At 45.7% G+C, this 22,477-nt stretch overlaps 1 protein-coding gene across 4 annotated transcripts in view; it reads left to right on the forward strand.

The window, feature by feature from the left end:
• Nucleotides 1-22,477, forward strand: part of LOC116946465 (CUB and sushi domain-containing protein 3-like) — a 692,643-nt gene that overhangs the window by 369,774 nt on the left and 300,392 nt on the right. For all 4 annotated transcript variants that reach the window (XM_032961364.2, XM_032961362.2, XM_032961363.2 and 1 more), the window contains exon 6: nt 21,770-21,882. In XM_032961364.2, the coding sequence (XP_032817255.2) occupies nt 21,770-21,882 (113 nt within the window). The remainder of the gene's footprint in view (nt 1-21,769; nt 21,883-22,477) is intronic.

Here is a 22,477-nt window from a genome sequence, read left to right on the forward strand (position 1 = left end):
AGGCCCTTTACAGAGAATTAACGATGGTACAACAACGCGTGTGAATGTAAGGGTGGAGATGAGGTGAATACAATAGACGAGAGGAAGCAATGGGGGGCGAATCTGTGATGCGTGAATTTGGGCGAAAGCAAAAATTGATGACAGTAAATGATGACGAATGGATTGAATGAATGGGAGAATGAGTGATAGTGAGGGACCGGTAATGGTGGTGGTGGTTATGAGGGGGGTTATGAGGGGAGATTAAGAGGGGGTCGTGGGGTAAGCCACAGAACAATAAGTGAGTTTTGAGTGAGGAGTGGAAACTAGTGAGCAAAGGTGACTGTTTAATGTGGAGGGGAATTTTATTCCAGTGAAGGCGGTGGGCGAGAAGAAAGAGAGAGAGAGAGAGCGACAGCGTGGATTGAGTACAAGGAGAAGGAGGAACAGAGAGAGACGGCAAAGATTGAGACCTTAAGAGGGCAAGAAGGCGACACGTAGAAAGATACAAGAGTGGCAAGAAATGGTGGGGCAAAATCATGAAAGGATTTGAAAAACTCGGGTGAGGAATTTGAACAGGCAACGGTGGTACACAAAACGGGCAACGGTGGTACACAGAACGGGCAACGGTGGTACACAGAACGGGCAACGGTGGTACACAGAACGGGCAACGGTGGTACACAGCCCGAGTAGACGGGCAATGGGGCTGCACTGAATGACGTTGGGATAACGCACTGCCGACGTGGGGCCAATTCCTTCAAACAAGGAGACGAAAGGAGTCGGCCCCTGTTGTGAATGTGCCGCAGTGCGATCTGTTCGTCACGCAACCGACCACTGCCCATTGTGCAGGAGGTACCGACGCGGTCACAACAAGCTGTCATGGAATGTATATTACCAGACTCAATAATGTTTTCAGTTGGCCTTTACGAGAGAGAGAATTATAATAGTAATAATTTACAGCCCTCTTGTCAATCCACTGCTGGATCACAGCCTCCCCCATGCTGTCTCCGTCACGGGGGTTGTTAGACCACGCTTGGTAACTGATCAATGCGGCCTTGTTAAAACTGTGGGCCTGGGACCGTTTCAGATATCACTCGCAAACGATTGACGTCCGTCGTGGCCGCGATTTGAACTCGGCTGTCGCCTGCTCCTTGAGATGACGACAGAACCCGCTGCCCCCCCCTCCACTTCTTGCTCAGGAGACTGAGAACCTGGCGTGTATCTGACCAAAAGGATCTATATTCGTGTTTCTTGGAGCGGTTAAATGTCAGCAGAATCAAATATAACACGTAGGCTTTCACGACGAATATCCATAATAAAGGTTTTTTTGGATAGATCGCGTAAATATAAATGTGTTGTTAAACCCACCACCACCTGACACAGCCAATTGATACGGCGTGTTACATGAACACGACATGTAAATTCGTCACTAGTTCAGCACACCAGTGCGTTCGGAAGTAAACCCACAACATTTACAATTCGACATCACATTTATCACTTTATTTAAGAACTAAACAGGAGGATTTCTCCACATATATGCATGTTGCCTGATGATGCTAGCTGTAATTACTGGCGAAACATCGTATTCGAATTGTAAATGTTGTGGATTTTCTTTCCAACACACCGGTGTGCTGCACGAGTGACTAATTGGCACGTTTTGTTTACGTGACAAACCTTACCAATTGGCTGTGTCGGGTGGTGGTGGGTTTAACGACACATTTATATATTTACGCGATCTAACCCCAAAAAAAATAAAACGTCTATTGTGGAGAAATCTGTTCATCTTAGAAATGACACTGAGGTACAACGATAAGTAATGACGCTGTTACGATGACTGATTTTGGTCAATTGCGTGTTTACGCTCGCCCTGTTGTTTCTGCCATAGAAGAGACGAACACGTGATCACATGGTTCTTGAACAAATGTGATTATTTTAATTGACCACTACATCTCACGCAGCATTGCACACAACGCCTAACCCTCCAGTGAGCCATCTACATTCCTGAATATAATATTAGAATGCCGTACCAAATAAAAGTTATCATTTACATATCAAATGTAATTGCGTTTTATCCCAGAAAGTGTAACGACCAAGAGCACGGGAAGCGCTGAGCGTCCACGGAGACAGTACGGAGGGTACAGACATATGAACATTTATTTATACTCGAGGAAACCTGATGATCTATAAAGCTCTTTTCCACAGATGTCAGGTAGGGGCACGGGGTCAGAACGGAAATTGGCACGGGAATGGTCCATCGGTGACAAGGGGGTGGAGAGGGAGGCCTTGCGTGCACCACCAGCCGACCTCGCCACGCCTAGCGACAGCAATTTGTCAATGTGGCCCACTGCACACATCGAGTGGATATGGCCACAGCGGTGCAATGGTGAGCGTGCCGAACTTGCAATCCAAAGGACTCCGGGTCCTCCGGTTTTTCCCTCCACATTTAGAATAAACACGCATTTAGATTATTTGTCTGCTATAAATGTCCACGTGACGATAAGCCACTTCGTTGAGCTATCATTTGCGATGGTCAGGTCGCTTCTGAAAAACAAGCTGATAGCTCAGTGGGCCTTACCTGGTAAGATTAAAAATAGTTCAGGTTTATTTGTATATATTTCGAAGTGATTTGCTTAGCTTTCCTATACTTTGCACTCCGATCGTGTTTTTGTGTTGTTTGTTGTTGTGACGTTCTGATCTGCCCCAACTGTACATTGTGAAAAAGAGCCTTAAAGCGCATCGGATTCCTCCTCCGGTCTAAATAAATATTCTGATTCTGAATCGCCGGCGTGCCAGTTGAACCATCGGCAAGTGTCTTGATGCCCCCTCGCCTCTGTCTACCCGGCAGTATGAATGGCTTCACCACAGCCGATCGGCAGCTTGCGGGTGGTGGGGTCACGGTGTGTACGCTCCCACTCCTACCCAAGACGTCTGATCACTGTGGAAAAGTGGGCCTAAATACCGTCCAGCGAAACTCCCTAGAGCTCCCCTCCCCCCATTAGTATAAGATCCTTCCAGAAGCATTGGCGAGAGCAAGAAACTGCAGGTCTGCACTTTGACCTTAAATGTAATTTGCTTATCCGAGAAAGCCTAAATGTGGCTCTTTTAAAAAAGAGGAAAAAGAGGTCGATGAAACATTATGCGTATTGTAATTAAACGTTAACATTTACGCGCGTGGACACGCAAGGAGTGACAGTTGGCAATCGCTCCTAGTTGCACTGCTTTTCTCATGATGGAGCGTTGACATTCACGCTCCACGATAAATCCCGCAGCCAACGTCACAATCAGCCACGGCGTGAGCGCGAGAGACAAATGACTCCATCGCGCAGCGTGATGAATACAGCGCAGGTTCATCTGTGAACGTTGCCTCGAGTGCCGTTTCTGTTCAAAGTATCTGCTGCATGGAAACGATTTCAATTCGCTGTGACCTATTGCTTAAAGCCCCACTCATCTTTTGCGGACAAGGTGGAGTGTTAAACAGACCGAGCACCCATTTAGGAGGGTTATGCATTCAGTTCCAAAGTGTGTGGTGCGTTGCATGCGTGCGTGTGCGAGGTTCTTTGTCTGCACGTGGTCCGTCCGTTTGTGTGTGCGCGTGTGTGCATGGGTGCACTCACGTGGTTCTTGGTTAATGGACCTCGAGTCCACACTTTGGCTCGGTCGTTTCAAGCCTAAATGGGTGCACTGTTTACACAGCTTGATGGCAGCCACGTTAGAAAGGCAAAGTTAATTTGAGCATTGTGCTGGACCATTGGCCTCAATGTATCTTCACGCGCTGTGCCGCCTATTGCGTTTTGTGTATCAAGAGCGCTTACAATGAAAGTCTCGTTCTCGCAGGTTGGCTGTGTCATCTCATCCGAGGAGGTCGCAACACACTTCCTCCATTTCTATCCTCAAACTTCTCCGTTTTGGAATTCAATCCAATCGTCCCATTTCTCCCAGTTCTTGTAGTGAACTTTTGCTCGATTCAAAGAACGTGACAAATCTGACCAATTGCACCGTTCAAATCACGCTGTGCGTTTCTGGACCTTCCTGTGTTTGCGCTTAGCAAGTGTCAAAAGTGTCCCGTAGACTTACAGCCTCCTCAATTAAATTGGATGCTCAAGTTCACAGAGCACGCCTCGAATTGTACATTAGAATGATTTGTGCTTATTATCTGTCGATTATATATATGAACGTTACCTGTACCCTAAGGGAATAGGTGAGACAATACAGTCACACGAACGTGACAGGTAATCAAATTAAACAGTACAAATGACACAAAAAAACGATTGTCTCTTTGAGTCGAATTGTGACAATTCATGAAATCGAGGACAGAGTGAATCGTCATATGCCCAGCCATATAAAAACATGCCTTGTGATCATTTCGATTGAATATTACCGTCATCAGCCCTGATCTGTCCACGGCCAGATTAATGCCTCCCCACGTTATCACCATTTCTCGTGGTCGTGCGATCTCTACCGAAATAATTCTGCCATTAAACATTTTATAAAAGTGCATCTGATAACGACAAATATATACGAGTTACAGAAGTGGTGGCACAACTATGAACCCACGTGACCTGGATTTGTTTCCTGGTCCTGGGTCCCTCCTTCACGAACCTGCACTGACCATCCTGGTGAAGTATGGTAAAAAAAACCCATGACCGACACAACGTGTCATCCAAAAACCCATTTGTCAATCTAACAGCGGATTAACAAAGTTCTCTTTAAGCCGCCTCCACCAGACGCAGATAATTTTTAATAGCTGTCACGTAAACAGAACGTGCCAATTCGTTACTAGTAGAGCACACATCGGTGCATTGGAGAGCAAATCCACAGCATTTACAATCTGAGTGCGACGTTTCGCCAGTAATTACAACCAGCATCATCGGGCGGCAGCCGGTTCTGTACATTGCAATAATTTTTAATTAACATCTCAGTCGGTTTTTTTACTTGACTTAAAAAAATGTATTCCCTTTTAATATCAATGTTACCGCACAATCTTGAACCGTGTATGTAAACAATGAAGCACAGGATACCCTGTTTGCAAAAGACTGAGAATAAATATTCTAAGAAATCCATTAAACGGCATTCATCATCATCACTTCCCAGACGTGTGCTCAGCAATATTTTGTTGTGATCCATGAGGTGGATATGATGGTGATAGCAGAATGTGAAAAGCACAAACACACGCAAACACGAGGGGGGGCTTCAGCTTTGGTTTTTGCTGCTGCTGCGACCGTGATAGTTATCTGAACTGGTCCTGGGCGGACTCAGCCTAAAATGAGCATCTGGTGCGGTGTGTAAACATCACCACGAAGGAAACAAAGGCGGCCCGGCGTGGTGCTGGCGACCCACCTCCTCGTTCGTCATACCGACCTTCATTGGTGCTCGCTAACAGCACTTGCTCCGACAGTCTGTTAAGGCTATACGGGGGATCTTTGTCTTTGGTGCATCCGTCTCAATGTTAACACAATTGGCACAACACAAATGCTGCAAAATTGCATTTCACGTGTCGCCTTGTTATTTTAAGCCACGCATGCAAGATGTTTGGAGTCATATTCAACATGGATTTATTTATGTAAATATTAAAACCTGGTGTAATCTTAAGAGGCTCTATGTTGACAAAGGTTTCGTTGGGCAGATTGCTCTCCATATGTTTATTTAAAATACATCCCATTAACACTTCAAATGCCCATTTATTGTATCCAAAATTATCAAAGCAGAAAACTACATGTACAAAACATGAATGCTCCATCATGGCATTAACAGGCTTTTTTAGTGACGTATATGTCCAAATGATATAATAGGTAAAAGGTTCAGCCCTGCACATTGCTCGCTCACGTTCCTGCTAGCGGAAGGGCCTCCACTGAAGGGAGCCATTGACAGCCTCTAGTCCAGGGGTCGGCAACCTTTCAAGGAAGAAGAAGAAGCAGATCCCTTTTTTAGGGGCTTTTGTGTTTGACCAAAATAGTTGGAGAGCTGCATCACACGCAGAGCTACTTGTACACAAACACAGCAGCAGGTTTCCAGAAGATGACAACACACATTCTGACCTAAATAAACAACAATCGATTGGGAGGTCGAGCTGGCGACATCTAAAAAAAAAGCTTTTTATTTTGCCAGGTAAAGCCCACTGAGCTATGTGAACATTATGGCGGTATCACGGAGTAACATAATATCCGTGATGCAGTGATCTTCAGTCTGTTGATGGTCAGCGATGTGGCAATCGACTCATCTCGACGAGCTGTACACGATGCACTATTCAAAGTAGAATTTTTCTATAGCGGATTTTTTATGCTAATGTTTGGCGTTTCGACATCGCGGAGTAGCACTGATGTCAGATTGATTGGTACCCCAGTCGCGGAGTGAAGTACACCCCTGGGAAAAAATAGTGTCCCAGAAATAAAATATTTAATTGCCTCGGCCATTTTGTTTTATTTGGTACCCCGGGGTACCGCCATGAGGATCATTTAGCTTATTTTCAGATGCGACCTGACCGTAAATTATAGCTCAGCAAAGTGGCTTGTCATGTGCACATTTACAGCAGGCAAATAATCTAAATGTGGAGGGGGAAACCTGAGGACCCGGAGAAAAAATCCACGAGACCTACGGGGAGAACATGCAAACTCAAAATATTCAGGTGTCAGCGGTTGGGTTCAAACTCACGACCTCCTGCATACGAGGCGAGGGAGATGACATCGCGCCACCGCGGCACCCCCAAGTCCAGCTTATTGAAAGTCCAGTGTACGAACCGTGACACCACGGCAGCGTCCATACAAAAGTTAAAAGCTAAAGAAAGAGTACAAACATATCATAAAGTGGTATTTCAGCCCGTATCCTAGTGAAAAAAGAAACCTGTCGCTGTGGTCAAATGAGCGTTGGTGGGTGGGGGGAGTGTTCATCTCAGCTGGCAGCCACGAGCCAGTAATTGGCACTCCACTCTCATTGAGGGTAGGCATCAATTATTTTTCTGTACAGCAGTCATCGTTGACATCCGCACTAAGACTCATTTTATCATCGGACCAATTGATCCCTCATCGGTGTTTTTTGTTTTATACCGCCACAACCTTCCGATTATGAGTGAAGCCGCTCTGAAGACAAGTGTTAGCCCCCACAGGATTTGGCCTGGGCAGTGGGATTAATACGGGATCAAAGACCAATGCAAATTTGGGTCTTTGATGGCAGAGAAGAATGGCATGGAATGTTAGAGTGAATATGTAAGTTGCCTTTTTTTAAACCCTGTCCAAAAACATCCGTCTGTTGTCAAGCACTTCTTTTACCATGTCAGAGGAATGATTTGCTATCACGCTTGCTGAATATTCAATCGAACAAGTAGCAGTCGGGGATATGATCAAGTGATGGAGATGCTATGGTTCCGTAAGCAGACGCCAGTCATCACGATTGTGCTGCGTAGCGCCTCTGTGTTGTTCAGCGTGATGTCCGACGTTTCGCTCCGCACGCTGGAAGCTTCATTCGCCCCTGAGCTTACTGCTGCACATCAGCTGATACTTGAATAAAGCCACCAATCTGTGGGAGCGTCTGCTGGAAACCTGGGCAGAGTGTGGACATGAGATGATGAAGTGATGCATGGGATTATGATGCAGGTAGTTATATGAAGACGTTGGCATTTTTGTGAGCCAGATGCACCCCTTCTTAAGCAGTAATTAGCCAAAAGTAAAGGTTGTCCCTGAATCTTGGGTGCAGGCGAAGAGAACAAGAGGCAAGAAATCGCGAACTTAATGTTTCGTATGGAACAAACGTGCATGGTGCGTGACGAGTCCGAAGAGTATCAACCAAACTCACCAACACCCTCACCAACATCCTCACCAAAATCCTCACCAACACCCTCACCAACATCCTCACCAATATCTTCACCAACACCCTCACCAACATCCTCACCAATATCCTCACCAACATCCTCACCAATATCCTCACCAACACCCTCACCAAAATCCTCACCAACATCCTCACTAAAACCCTCACCAATATCCTCACCAACATCCTCACCAACACCCTCACCAACACCCTCACCAACATCCTCTCCAACGCCCTCACCAACATCCTCACCAACACCCTCACCAACATCCTCACCAACATCTTTGCCAACATCCTCACTAAAACCCTCACCAACACCCTCACCAACACCCTCACCAACACCCTCACCAAAATCCTCACCAACACCCTCACCAACATCCTCACCAACACCCTCACCAACACCCTCACCAACATCCTCACCAATGTCCTCACCAACATTCTCACCAACATCCTCACCAACACCCTCACCAACATCCTCACCAACACCCTCACCAACATTCTCACTAAAACCCTCACCAATATCCTCACCAGCACCCTCACCAACATCCTCACCAACATCCTCACCAACACCCTCACCAACATCCTCACCAACATCCTCACCAACACCGTCACCAACACCCTCACCAACATCCTCACCAATATCCTCACCAACATCCTCACCAACACCCTCACTAACATCCTCCCCAACACCCTCACCAATATCCTCACCAATATCACCAACACCCTCACCAATATCCTCGCCAACATCCTCACCAACACCCTCACCAACACCCTCACCAACATCCTCACCAACACCCTCACCAATATCCTCACCAACATCCTCACCAACACCCTCACCAACATCCTCACCAACATCCTCACCAACACCCTCTCCAACACCCTCACCAACATCCTCACCAACACCCTCACCAATATCCTCACCAACATCCTCACCAACACCCTCACCAACATCCTCACCAAAATCCTCACCAACATCCTCACCAACATCCTCACTAAAACCCTCACCAATATCCTCACCAACACCCTCACCAACATCCTCCCAACACCCTCACCAACATCTTCACTAACACCCTCACCAATATCCTCACCAACATCCTCACTAACACCCTCACCAACATCCTCACCAATATCCTCACCAACACCCTCACCAACACCCTCACCAACATCCTCACCAACACCCTCACCAAGATCCTCACCAACACCCTCACCAACATCCTCACCAACACCCTCACCAACACCCTCACCAACATCCTCACCAACATCCTCACCAATATCCTCACCAACATCTTCACTAACACCCTCACCAACACCCTCACCAATATCCTCACCAATATCCTCACCAACACCCTCACCAACATCCTCACCAACATCCTCACCAACACCCTCTCCAACACCCTCACCAACATCCTCACCAACACCCTCACCAAGTTCCTCACCAACACCCTCACCAATATCCTCACCAATATCTTCACCAACACCCTCACCAATATCCTCGCCAACATCCTCACCAACACCCTCACCAACACCCTCACCAACATCCTCACCAACATCCTCACCAACATCCTCACCAATATCCTCACCAACACCCTCACCAACACCCTCACCAACACCCTCACCAACATCCTCACCAACATCCTCACCAACATCCTCACCAACATCCTCACTAATACTCTTGCCAATATCCTCACCAATGAATTGAGTTAATGAGAACAATAAAATATCTCAGTAAAACAACTTTGACCGGCAACCATAAAGGAACAATTGCAAATGTTCATCGATTCACTCGATCATTCAGCATGACGATGTTGTATCCTACCAGGCCGCTATTGCACGTGCATTTCTGCATAACTACAACCAAGAGCGATACATATTGATACAACTATAAACTCTTTTTTTATCTTACCAGATGAAGCCCACTGAGCTATATTGCTCTTTTTCACAAGCGACCTGGCAACACATGCTAGGTCGACGAAGTGGCTGATCATGTGGAAATGTATAGCAGCCAAATACTTTAAATGTGGAGGGATAAACCGGAGGGCCCGGGAGGGAGAGAGAGAGAGAGAGACACGCAAACTCCAAATATACAGCAGCAGGAGTCAGGGTCGGGATCGAACCAACAGGCTTCCTGCATATCAGGCGAGGGAGTCAACATCTCCTCGCCGCTGTGGCGCCCCGCTAAATGTTCAGGGCACCCTTTACGTGCACGTTACATTGTTGATCCACGCTGTCTCTGTGGCCCCAAATTACTTTTAAATACCAACGTGTGAAAAATATCCTGATTACATTCAATTTCAGTAATGCTGTTAATGTAATGAATAATTCTTTGGTGACACAGCAGCATTGGCAGTGGTGCACACGCACAAATCACACACACACGGAAAAAACTCAACACGTTCTTGATTAACACCGTGGCCTCAAAAGAAGTTGCTTCTTCATAAGAGGACATTGGGCCATCGCCCGAGCCATTGCTGATTATCCGCGTGTCCTGTGAAGGCGGTGTCATTGACAAATGTTTCGAGTTTTCATGATAATACCGAAGGTAAATTTCCAATTATTCTCACAATGTATTATCGCTCCTCGTGTCACGTGTCACTCCTTGTTTCGTCTTTAAAGCCACCCAAAGTCCTCGTGTGCCACGGCGCCGGCCTTCGTAGGTGCTCACTGACAGCCCTTGCCCCAACAATCTCGTCAGGCTATACAGGGGATCTTTGTCTTTCTATCTATATGTGTGTGTTAATATAATTAGATGCTGATTCAAGAATCCAGAAAGTAATTCGTGAATTGTGGTTATATACTAACTACATTGCCCGGTCATAATATTAAACTACAGTTGGCGATCCTTACGATGGAGTATGGTTTTAATTCGTTTAATTTGCATATTGATTTGTTGCGATCGCAATTTGTGCTGGATAAGCATTGGCATCCCACGTTGTTGCGAGCCTTCAGTTCGGTGGTGGGGTTAGGGGAGGGTTATTCGCACGCCCCTAGGGATCACAAAGTTATCCAATAAACAACCCCACAGAGCTGTGGGTGAAGCGATGTGCGGCATGGCTTTACACATTTGCATACTTATTTAATAATTGATAAACATATAAAATTGATAAGCATTTAAATTCGACTTGTTTAAATAAAACCGATAATTAGCATTTTTAGATTAGGTTTTCATGTGCACTGCTCGTGTGGTTTCATCGCGAGTTCGTCTGAGCGTGAATGCGGCTACTAATTTATGGTGGAAATGCACCATGAAAATCACAAATACATAACTGTGTTGAATTAAACATCTGGATAGCTTTTTAGTTGACAGGAGCGTGCCACTAAGTTTGAATTAATGGGTTCTTAGGCTTTTCTAGCAGCTGTCTTTTCACTGCAAGTATTTTTTTTCCAGTTTTAACTCGCGTATACATTGCAAATAAAATATTTATTGCAGTATTTATAATTAAATAGCATTGCAGATTTCAAATGCGTGAACCTAAAAACGTACACAACACATGCGCTCCACTGAAATATTTCAAGCATATTAGGACGCAACTTTGCGCCAGTACTGAAATAGAGCTTCCATATTACAATACAGATTTATGCGAGCATGTGAGTTGACTTGCTAATTGCCTGTGATAAATTAACCCAAATTAAATGTGTCTGCTGTTGAGAAATGTGTCATTTGTCAGTGATTTGTTGGTGGGTGGAGAGGGTGATAGATTGTTTCAAATGAAAGTGCGTTAAATCATAAGCTGCTCTAACTTAAGGAATCTAAAACCCTCAAGCTTTGTATATGAAGTAACACTTATATTGTATGAAGACACATTTTGTATGAAAACCTGTTCAAGTTGATAACCCTGAGGCGTTAAACCTTTTAAAATAAAATGTTAAAACCAGCTCTATGTGAGATTGGGAGACTCCATCACAGCCAAATAAAAACCCAAAGTTCTACTGAGCTTATGAATTCAATTAATAATATTGACCAAACGTGACACTTCATTGCTTCAATATTGAAAGTACACAAATAAAACAAAAAACGTGCAATCTTTTCCGTCGTGAGAATAATTTGCGCGCATCCAGATACGCTTCTGCGGCCGTCTGGAACGCTCTTCCTTCCGATGTTAGGACACCACTGGGAGCAACCATCCAGATTGACAACGCATCGCTTTGAATCGGCTTTTTTGGTTTGTTTAGTTTGTTGTCCTTCCCCCACACCTCCAATTAGCACGGTTGGCTGTGTAGTTTAACATACATACTTCCACCAGTGCATGTTGAACTTCTATCGCACCGTACGTAGTCAACCATGCTAATCGTAGGTGTGGTGGGCAACAATAAGGGTGGGGAAGGGAGCCCAATATATACAGGGGTCCTCATGCTGCACTTGCCCCACGCTGCTCCTCCAGTCACGCACACGCCCAGCGTGGTGCGTTCCAGTGATGAGGTTTGTTGCCTAACCACGCAGATAGGGGGGGGCGGGGCGTCCTTGCCGTGCGTGCCTTCGATCGCATCCCTGCTGCTCAGCAAGCTCCCGATAAACTTCCTTCTTCTTTCCCAGAGCTGCTGGTCACTGTGGTCCATGCGTTCCGCTTGTTCAGTCACTGGGAGGGGGTGGGGGCTTAACCAACCCTCGCTGGCCACCGCTTCTCACCGATGTTGCTGCTGCTGATGATGATGACGTCATTTAGTTATCCAGGAACGTTCTCAAAGACTCTTTCACGAGGGTTTTGCATTGGAATGTCTGGCCGTTTCCATGCTCATGAGTGTGTCCATGTGGGAGGAAACACCCAGATAAACCCCATACACAAAGGGCAATAATATGGTGCGAATGGATGGGTTCACATGCCCACTTGCTGTGGCATCCGCGCAGGCTTTCCCACGGCCTAAATACTTAACATGGGTCTCCCCAAAGTCGCCTCTCCGCATGCACAACATGGCCTTGTTAAATAATTCTTCAAAAAGCATGCCCTCGCATCGGAAGGGGCGGGGGGACGGGGACGAAGTCTGCCCCTGGTGAATGTGGGCGAGGCTGCGACCTTCGTGATGGCCCGCATTGATATCAGCAGACCTTTACTCGTTGGCCCGTGTGGCCTTTGATTGGCAGCGTGAGCGCAAAAAGAGGTGTCGAGTTGGAGATGGCGACGGTGATTGGGCAATCTTGGCGTGAGACTCAGTTGGAGATGGCGACGGTGATTGGGCAATCTTGGCATGAGACTCAGTTGGAGATGGCGACGGTGATTGGGCAATCTTGGCGTGAGACTCAGTTGGAGATGGCGTCGGTGATTGGGCAATCTTGGCGTGAGACTCAGTTGGAGATGGCGACGGTGATTGGGCAATCTTGGCGTGAGACTCAGTTGGAGATGGCGACGGTGATTGGGCAATCTTGGCATGAGACTCAGTTGGAGATGGCGACGGTGATTGGGCAATCTTGGCGTGAGACTCAGTTGGAGATGGCGTCGGTGATTGGGCAATCTTGGCGTGAGACTCAGTTGGAGATGGCGACGGTGATTGGGCAATCTTGGCGTGAGACTCAGTTGGAGATGGCGACGGTGATTGGGCAATCTTGGCGTGAGACTCAGTTGGAGATGGCGACGGTGATTGGGCAATCTTGGCGTGAGACTCAGTTGGAGATGGCGACGGTGATTGGGCAATCTTGGCGTGAGACTCAGTTGGAGATGGCGTCGGTGATTGGGCAATCTTGGCGTGAGACTCAGTTGGAGATGGCGACGGTGATTGGGCAATCTTGGCGTGAGACTCAGTTGGAGATGGCGACGGTGATTGGGCAATCTTGGTGTGAGACTCAGTTGGAGATGGCGACGGTGTGGGTGATTGGGCAATCTTGGCGTGAGACTCAGTTGGAGATGGCGACGGTGTGGGTGATTGGGCAATCTTGGCGTGAGACTCAGTTGGAGATGGCGACGGTGATTGGGCAATCTTGGCGTGAGACTCAGTTGGAGATGGCGACGGTGATTGGGCAATCTTGGCGTGAGACTCAGTTGGAGATGGCGACGGTGTGGGTGATTGGGCAATCTTGGCGTGAGAATCAGTTGGAGATGGCGACGGTGATTGGGCAATCTTGGCGTGAGACTCAGTTGGAGATGGCGTCGGTGATTGGGCAATCTTGGTGTGAGACTCAGTTGGAGATGGCGACGGTGTGGGTGATTGGGCAATCTTGGCGTGAGACTCAGTTGGAGATGGCGACGGTGATTGGGCAATCTTGGCATGAGACTCAGTTGGAGATGGCGACGGTGTGGGTGATTGGGCAATCTTGGCGTGAGACTCAGTTGGAGATGGCGACGGTGATTGGGCAATCTTGGCATGAGACTCAGTTGGAGATGGCGACGGTGTGGGTGATTGGGCAATCTTGGCGTGAGACTCAGTTGGAGATGGCGACGGTGTGGGTGATTGGGCAATCTTGGCGTGAGACTCAGTTGGAGATGGCGACGGTGATTGGGCAATCTTGGCATGAGACTCAGTTGGAGATGGCGACGGTGTGGGTGATTGGGCAATCTTGGTGTGAGACTCAGTTGGAGATGGCGACGGTGTGGGTGATTGGGCAATCTTGGCGTGAGACTCAGTTGGAGATGGCGACGGTGATTGGGCAATCTTGGCATAAGACTCAGTTGGAGATGGCGACGGTGTGGGTGATTGGGCAATCTTGGCGTGAGACTCAGTTAGAGATGGCGACGGTGATTGCGCAATCTTGGCATGAGACTCAGTTGGAGATGGCGACGGTGTGGGTGATTGGGCAATCTTGGCATGAGACTCAGTTGGAGATGGCGACGGTGTGGGTGATTGGGCAATCTTGGCATGAGACTCAGTTGTAGATGGCGATGGTGTGTGTGATTGGGCAATCTTGGCGTGAGACTCAGTTGGAGATGGCGACGGTGTGGGTGATTGGGCAATCTTGGCGTGAGACTCAGTTGGAGATGGCGACGGTGTGGGTGATTGGGCAATCTTGGCGTGAGACTCAGTTGGAGATGGCGACGGTGTGGGTGATTGGGCAATCTTGGCGTGAGACTCAGTTGGAGATGGCGACGGTGTGGGTGATTGGGCAATCTTGGCGTGAGACTCAGTTCGCCAGACACTCTTGGGGCCCGTGTGTGCTGTAACAAACATGTTCTGGCAGCACTCTCGGTGTTTTATACCCAGAGACAGATATACAGAGTGGCCCAAAAGTCATAACTCGTAAGTTCATTTGATATATTTTAATACTGGCATTAAAACGTTGTAATTGTTTAGTCTTTAAGTTTATATTCTATCTTCGTCCTTTTTTCGTTGACATTTAAAAAATGAAAAGAACATTTACGAAAGACGAAGGATTCAATTAGTTTTTTTTACGTGTGCTAAAGAAGGCAGCTGTAATCTTAAAAAAAAAAAGTCCCAAATTTGTTTCAAAAGAGAATGCATGCACGGATTCATGTCAGTGGAAATCATTTTGAAAATTTGTCAAACATAAATGAAATAACCCTGTTTTATTTGTGAATACGAATATTACTCTGTGTGCCCTGACTTTTGGGCCACCCTTTGGTACCACATGGACAGTTCCCATTGCCGAGAAATACACGACGATTTGCCGGAGCGTGAGACGCTGGCCATGGTTGCATTGCACCCAGTGTGTGCCACCTCAACGCTGGTGGTGTGCCCGGTGTTCATGGAGACCCCTGGGCTCTAACGTCCTTCATGGCCTGAGAATCATGACGTTGTACACAGACACTCCTTAGTAAGCAGCTGAATTGACCCCCCCCCCCGCGAATTGAACTCTCTTCCTTCCGATATTAGGAAGCCACTGGAGCTACGCACTTTTAAATTATCTAGATTGAAAACCCATTCCCTTTTATAACTGCTTTTTGTGTTGAGTTTGTTGTCCTGGTCTCGCACCTCCGATTAACATGGTTTAAGAAGTTCAACATACATAAAGAAAAACAATGTCTGCTATATTTCATCGTTCACTGTTTTCAGCACCTAACATTTGTATATATCATGTTACAATAACTTTACAATTTTTTCAGCAGTTGCTTACCACCGAAGTTAACCTTGTTTAGTCAATTAATCACCTTCCATTTGCTCCATTTTTGATGTTTTTCGGTGCTGACGGTGCATGCAATTATTTTCATCTTTTCAAAGCCGTGCCCACATTTAAAGTTTTCTGTGGGGGGGTGATTAGCAACTCCCGTGCGTGAGAAAAAAAAGTAGGAAAATGGGGACAGGGAATACTATGCAACTTATTATTTGGTTTGTTAATTTATTTTCAGTTTTAAGCAGAGCCAAAAGCAGCGGGTGACGTATAATTACAAATCAGGCTTGGGCACGGATTTTTCCCACAGGTTTTGCTCAATGTGTGTGTTGTTGCTTCAACATTATCTTCACCGAAATGACTCTTAATTATTCAGCTGCGAATTTTTTTAAAGGCACCACGTCTGCAATTAGCGTGACCTCAGCAATTTGAAGTAGCAATAATAAATGCGGCAGAAGAACTGCATCGTGGAAATTCATGGCTGGTCGCATTTTTCGTACAAATTTTTAAAAAGTTTCTACTCAAAGTACACTGATGGAAAACTATTCGTACTGAATTTGATAAAGTTTCTTTCGCAACTAGCTGAGCCACTGCAATACAAGGGGGAGATCTCCAATGAAGGTTCAGTCTCTCTGACTCTGACAAGAGGACAATTGCTCGTATCGTCAACCCTATTATTTATGTTCCTGTTATAAAGCAGTGTCATAGATATAGAGAGCTTTTGTGTGCTTCTTTATAAATAAATAACACCTTTTGGAGAGGAAAAAAAGTGTTGCCTTAACCCCACAAGGAGGATTCATTTCACGGAGCCTTGCTACCCCTCATTATGATTCCGTCGATTTGGCCCCAGGATTCCACACATGCCAATTACCGAGTGCGTACACGTTTTGACAGTTTTATGCGCACACATGGAGGATGAGAAGTTCCTGGCTGGAATGATTGGTCTGCCCGGCTCGTTGTCGAACGTTTGCGCTGAATGCGGTTGAGTCGCCGTGACCTTGGGTTGACCTTCGCTCTTGTTGCTCCCACCGGGTGGGCCGGTGCAGAAGCAGCGCTTGGGTTGGGGCGCTGCATCCTGGGAGCCACTATAGATATTAAAACGTATACCAGTTCATTCCTCTCTGCAAACGCTGTCCTGGAAATACGATTTCAATTTCACACAAAAATTGTCACGTGATCTTGCCGTTAAGTTTAAATGTTTAAAGAAACGGTGGATAATTCTAACATTGTATATATTGACTTAAAGCTTTCGTGACTGCAGGAATTCATACTCTTTGTGTCTTTCGATAGTCACGTAGATAGAGAAATAATAATAAAAAAATCACGACGTTTCGATCACAACACGAGCAATCGTCCTCAGGTGAAAAAATATAGCAAGAGAGCTGCTGAAGCAGCAGGGTGTTATAGAGGCCTGAGATGGGGAATATTATTTCTCTATCTACGTGACTTTACCGAGAGACACAAAGAGTACGTTATATATAAATTAACGTGTCCCTTCTCGGGTTTCTTAAAATAAATATTTCGCCCTGTTCATTTCAACGTGAACAAAAAATAATAACGTGAACCAAACTTTGAAAAGTAATATTATTCAAAACTACATTTTGAGTTTCCATAAATTAAGGGGTTGCCGGGTGGCTCTGAGGTCAGAGCGTTTGAGCTGGTACCGACCGATGAGATCCTGGGATCGAATCCGGGCGCCACCTCTGATGAAGCTGGGTTCTCAAGTGTGGTAGCAAGTTGAAGGTCGCTACCACACTTGCACTAACACAGAAAAACAACCGGTCACATTCAATTAGGTTCCGCACTTACCCCTTTCTTATTCTGATAGTGTATGTGTACGTCTTCAGTTTCCCTTTTGATTACGTTCTGATGACGTTCAATAAAATAACTTTATCGGTACCGAGGCTCCCACAAGGCCATGCGGAAGGGTGTGTGGCACATTGCAGAGTGCGGCGGTCGTGTCGCCTCAGTTCTCTGCGGCGAGTAGCAATGTCTTGAAAAACAGCGGCGCACCACCTCTCGAAAATAAAATTAACGCTGAACCGACTGCGTGTTCTGAGATTCAGCGGTGAGCGGGACACACAACCCTGAAACTGGCAGATGTCTCTGAGCGGGAGAGGGTTAATTGGCAAAATTCCAGCACTGAGAGTTAAAAGTACAGTTTGACTGCAGTTCAAAAAACATTCCTCTCATAGGGCAGAGCGGGCGGAATAGTGATGCCCCCTACTCTGTTGAAGAGTTGGTCACCTGAAGTAATCTTAGGGGTAGCTCTGTGATATCCGCTTCCGTGGGCCATTCTCTCGCATCAAGGGATGCACTGCTCTGCGAGAGATCCGAGAGTACACTTTGCCTCATGATGTGATGCCAATGGCACGATAATGTTGGGATCGAAAGTAAATACTGTCAAATATTTAAAAATATATAAATATTCTGTCATATTTCGACTTAAAGCTTTCGTGACTGCAGGAATTCATATTCTTAGGGTTTATCGGTAAAAGTCACGTAGATAGGTTCAAAGAAAATATAAAAAAAACTATGACGCGTCTTTTACAACACAAGTGATCGTCATCCGGAGGCAAAACAGAGGGGGAAAGCTGCTGAGGCAGACTGTGTTAAAGGTTTAAAATTGGTGTACCCTCCTGATGACGATCGCTTGTGTTGTGATCGAAACGTCGTTGTTTTTTTGTTATTTTTTGTTATTTTCTTTGAACCAATCTACGTGACTTTACCGAAAGACCCAAAGAATATGAATTCTGTCATATACACGTTTTTTTCATTCTGAGATCTAGTTTCGCATTGCGCGGCTATGTGTGGAAAGGGAAGCCGGTTGCAGGGAAATACTTCAATTGATTGCTGCTCGTGTTTTACCGTCACATCTATCTTTGGCTGTTATGGCCCCTCATTTACACTGCCTCCAGCAATGCTAGTTCTACTTAAGTACATATCATTACAAGTTGTTTCAACAATGATTCTCATCCATATGTATTACTTTACAGGATACATGATCACATTTCACCAGCTGCAAAATTATGTGCACTCTAATGTCAATTACATCTGCAATGCAGTGCGACTCCTACATATGTTATTGACATGCTCTCTATGTATTGCACACTAATGGATGAAAAAGACAACATGTTTTTAAAGTGAAAAATTATTTTAAAAATATCTTATATAGCGATGTCATTCGTGCCAACAGCATCTCACAACGCTGTACATCTTCTAACCTATAAAAGGCATTTTTTGTCTGTCTGCCTGTCCCTCTGTCTGCGTACGCTCGCTTGCGGGGGATTTGGCTCTCAGACCACGGGGTTTAGGCCGAAAAAAAATGTGCCGGGTACCACGCCGTAGGCCCCATGCTTGGCATAGGCTATTCCGTTTTCCCATCCCTAAACTTTAAAGTGGTTAAAATCGCGTTTTGGTGGATCAATATTTATTTATTTTTGCCAACCGGCTCGCTTCTGCGCATGCGCGAAACGCAGACGCGAGTTGTTGCCCCTGGCAATGCAGAGACGCCGGAGGGTGGCGGCCATTTCTCATTCGCGTTCAAAATGCACAAACATTACACGCAACGCTGACGTAAATTCATCAAAGTGTCACGTCCTCTTCTCTCCCCCTCCAATCCAATGGGTGCACTTACTATCATAGGGTCGGTAGATACTAAAATTATAGTGATTAAATAGTATTATTGTAGCGCGTGGGGGGGGGGGGGTAGCGGCCCAGGCCCCAGCCTCGGTAGGCCGAGCAATCTAGGCGAGGCCGGGGGCTCTGCACGGGACTAGGCCTCGTCACGGCACTCTGTCAAGTGAGTACTTTGTGCTATAGAGTCGATATCTATATACTGCTAGTAGCGGGAAAATATATATTTAAAAACGCCTGCAAACTTTCAAACATAACATACAAATGAAAAGATAACTCATTCTTATAAAATAAAACCCGAGCGCGCCAAGAATCGATTCTTTAAATCGCGCAAAGAAATCGAAGGTTGTAGAATTCTTTAGAATCGTCTTGAAGCGACGATAACAGAAACATCCTGGATAAACCAGCAAATATTAACAAAAAAAAGTATTACAACTCTGTGTGCTCAAATCCAAGTGTGATGCAAGTCAAAAATAACAACCATAAGATAGATTATCCATATGTTTTCTAGGTTAGATAAACTATATTAATAACATGTGCGACCAAACTAGCAGCCATAGCTGGCAGCATGACACTCCCAGTGTATGATGTGTGAGTGAGTCGGTGGTAGTGTGAGTGAGTGTATGATGTGTGACTCAGCGTATGATGAGTGAGTGTATGATGAGTGAATTAGTGTATGATGAGTGAGTCAGTGGTAGTGTGAGTGTATGTATGATGTGTGAGTGAGTCAGTGGTAGTGTGAGTGTATGATGAGTGAGTCAGTGGTAGTGTGAGTGTATGTATGATGTGTGAGTGAGTCAGTTGTAGTCTGAGTGAGTGTATGATGTGTGAGTGAGTCAGTGGTAGTCTGAGTGAGTGTATGATGTGTGAGTGAGTCAGTGGTAGTGTGAGTGAGTGTATGATGAGTGAGTCAGTGGTTGTGTGAGTGTATGTATGATGTGTGAGTGAGTCAGTGGTAGTGTGAGTGAGTGTATGATGAGTGAGTCAGTGGTAGTGTGAGTGAGTGTATGATGTGTGAGTGAGTCAGTGGTAGTGTGAGTGAGTGTATGATGAGTGAGTCAGTGGTTGTGTGAGTGTATGTATGATGTGTGAGTGAGTCAGTGGTAGTGTGAGTGTATGTATGTGTGAGTCAGTGGTAGTGTGAGTGAGTGTATGAATAATTAAGTTGGTTGCATGTCGACAAGTATGCTAAACATTTCGAACAGACACATTCATAAATTTCCCTTTCATATATAAGATAGTATGTACTACTGTAGTGAAAGCTGTAATCATAGCAGGAACCACCATAGTCGGTATGCACTGCTGTAGTCATAGCAGGATACCACCACAGTCAGCATGCAATGCTGTAGTCATAGCAGGATACCACCAGTCAGCATGCACTGCTGTAATAGCAGGTACCACCACATTAGTATGCACTGCTGTAATCATAGCAGGTACCACCACAGCAGTATGCACTGCTGTAATAGCAGGTACCACCACATTAGTATGCACTGCTGTAGTCATAGCAGGTACCACCACAGCAGTATGCACTGCTGTAATCATAGCAGGTACCACCACAATATGCACTGCTGTTATCATAGCAGGAACAGTGAGGTAAAAAAGTATTTGATCCCCTGCTGATTTTGTACGTTTGCCCACTGACAAAGATATGATCAGTCTATAATTTTAATGGTAGGTTTATTTGAACAGCGAGAGACAGAATAACAACAACAAAATCCAGAAAAACGCATGTCAAAATGTTATAAATTGATTTGCATTATAATGAGGAAACTAAGTATTTAACCCCCTCTCAATCAGAAAGATTTCTGGATCCCAGGTGTCTTTTATATACATACACATATCTGTGTATGTATATGTAAGGTTTTTAAGAGAAGTTTTGAAATAGATTTTTACCCGGGCAACGCCGGGTACTTAATGCTAGTTAATTATATAGAAGGACCAAACACAATAAACGCGGTTGGTTACGTACGACGCGAAAGAAACCCAACACTCACATACACACCAAGCAAATGAAAACCCTGCTAACAAGCAACATCAAAAAATATATATATATTTTTATTAAGAAATTGCACCATAACAAAAAGCACAAACAAGAAAAAAGATTTTGATTTAAAGCTTTCGTGACTGCAGTAATTCATATTCTTAGTTTTTTCGGTAAAGTCACGTTGTTTCTCTTCAACGTGACTTTACCGAAAAAACTAAGAATAAGAAAAAAGATATCAAAACAAAGAAATTAATCCATTACAAAGATAAAACAGTGGGCAATTTCCAACATCATTAAAAACAAATATCTCTTAAGTGTACCCATTGAAACCCTAATTTGTGGCAGCACATTTCTAACCTATAAGAGTTGTCCCCTGTTGCTTTCAGGCTGACCGGAATGACCTTGCCTTCCCCCATCACGAGCAACACACACTGGCTGAGACTCCACTTCACGTCCGATGGCAGCCACCGTCGGAAAGGCTTCAGCGTCCAGTACCTCGGTGAGGGCCCCCCCCCATCTCCTCCTCCTCCCCTACCTCATCGCCCTCCTCCCCCAGCTCCCCCTCCTCCCCCCTTCTCCTCCTCCCCCCTCCTCCCTCCTCGTCATCATGGCGGCACCCACCACCCGCGTTGTGTCGGACCCGTCATCGCCATCATCCTCACGGTTCATGGGCAGATAGCCCATCAGTGTCCACTGCACATTTTCTTATTCGTTTACACCTTCCTCAGTACGATTGCCCATCAGTGTCCACTGCACATTTTCTTATTCGTTTACACTTTCCTCTGTCGTACTGCGCCCCTGTTTGAAGCTTTACGACCTTAAATCCTGACGACCTCTTGATGGCCACCACAATGAGCATTATTTTCCCAAATGCTTAAGCAATGGCCAATTGGTGATATGGATTATATGGACGCAATTCACGTAATTTGATGGATTTGGTGGAACAAAAAAAGTCCTAAATTGACGATTGTCCACCTAGTTTGTTCCATCCTATTCACACGGTTACTGCGTCCGTGCACTTTCAGATGCGCTTCTGTGGCCGTCTGGAACGCTCTTCCTTCCGATATTAGGAAGCAAGTGGGAGCTATGCACTG

Source organism: Petromyzon marinus, chromosome 27 (assembly GCF_048934315.1).
Source record: "Petromyzon marinus isolate PM22_M1 ecotype Great Lakes invasive population chromosome 27, UKy_Petmar_22M1.pri1.0, whole genome shotgun sequence".
NCBI lineage: Eukaryota > Metazoa > Chordata > Hyperoartia > Petromyzontiformes > Petromyzontidae > Petromyzon > Petromyzon marinus.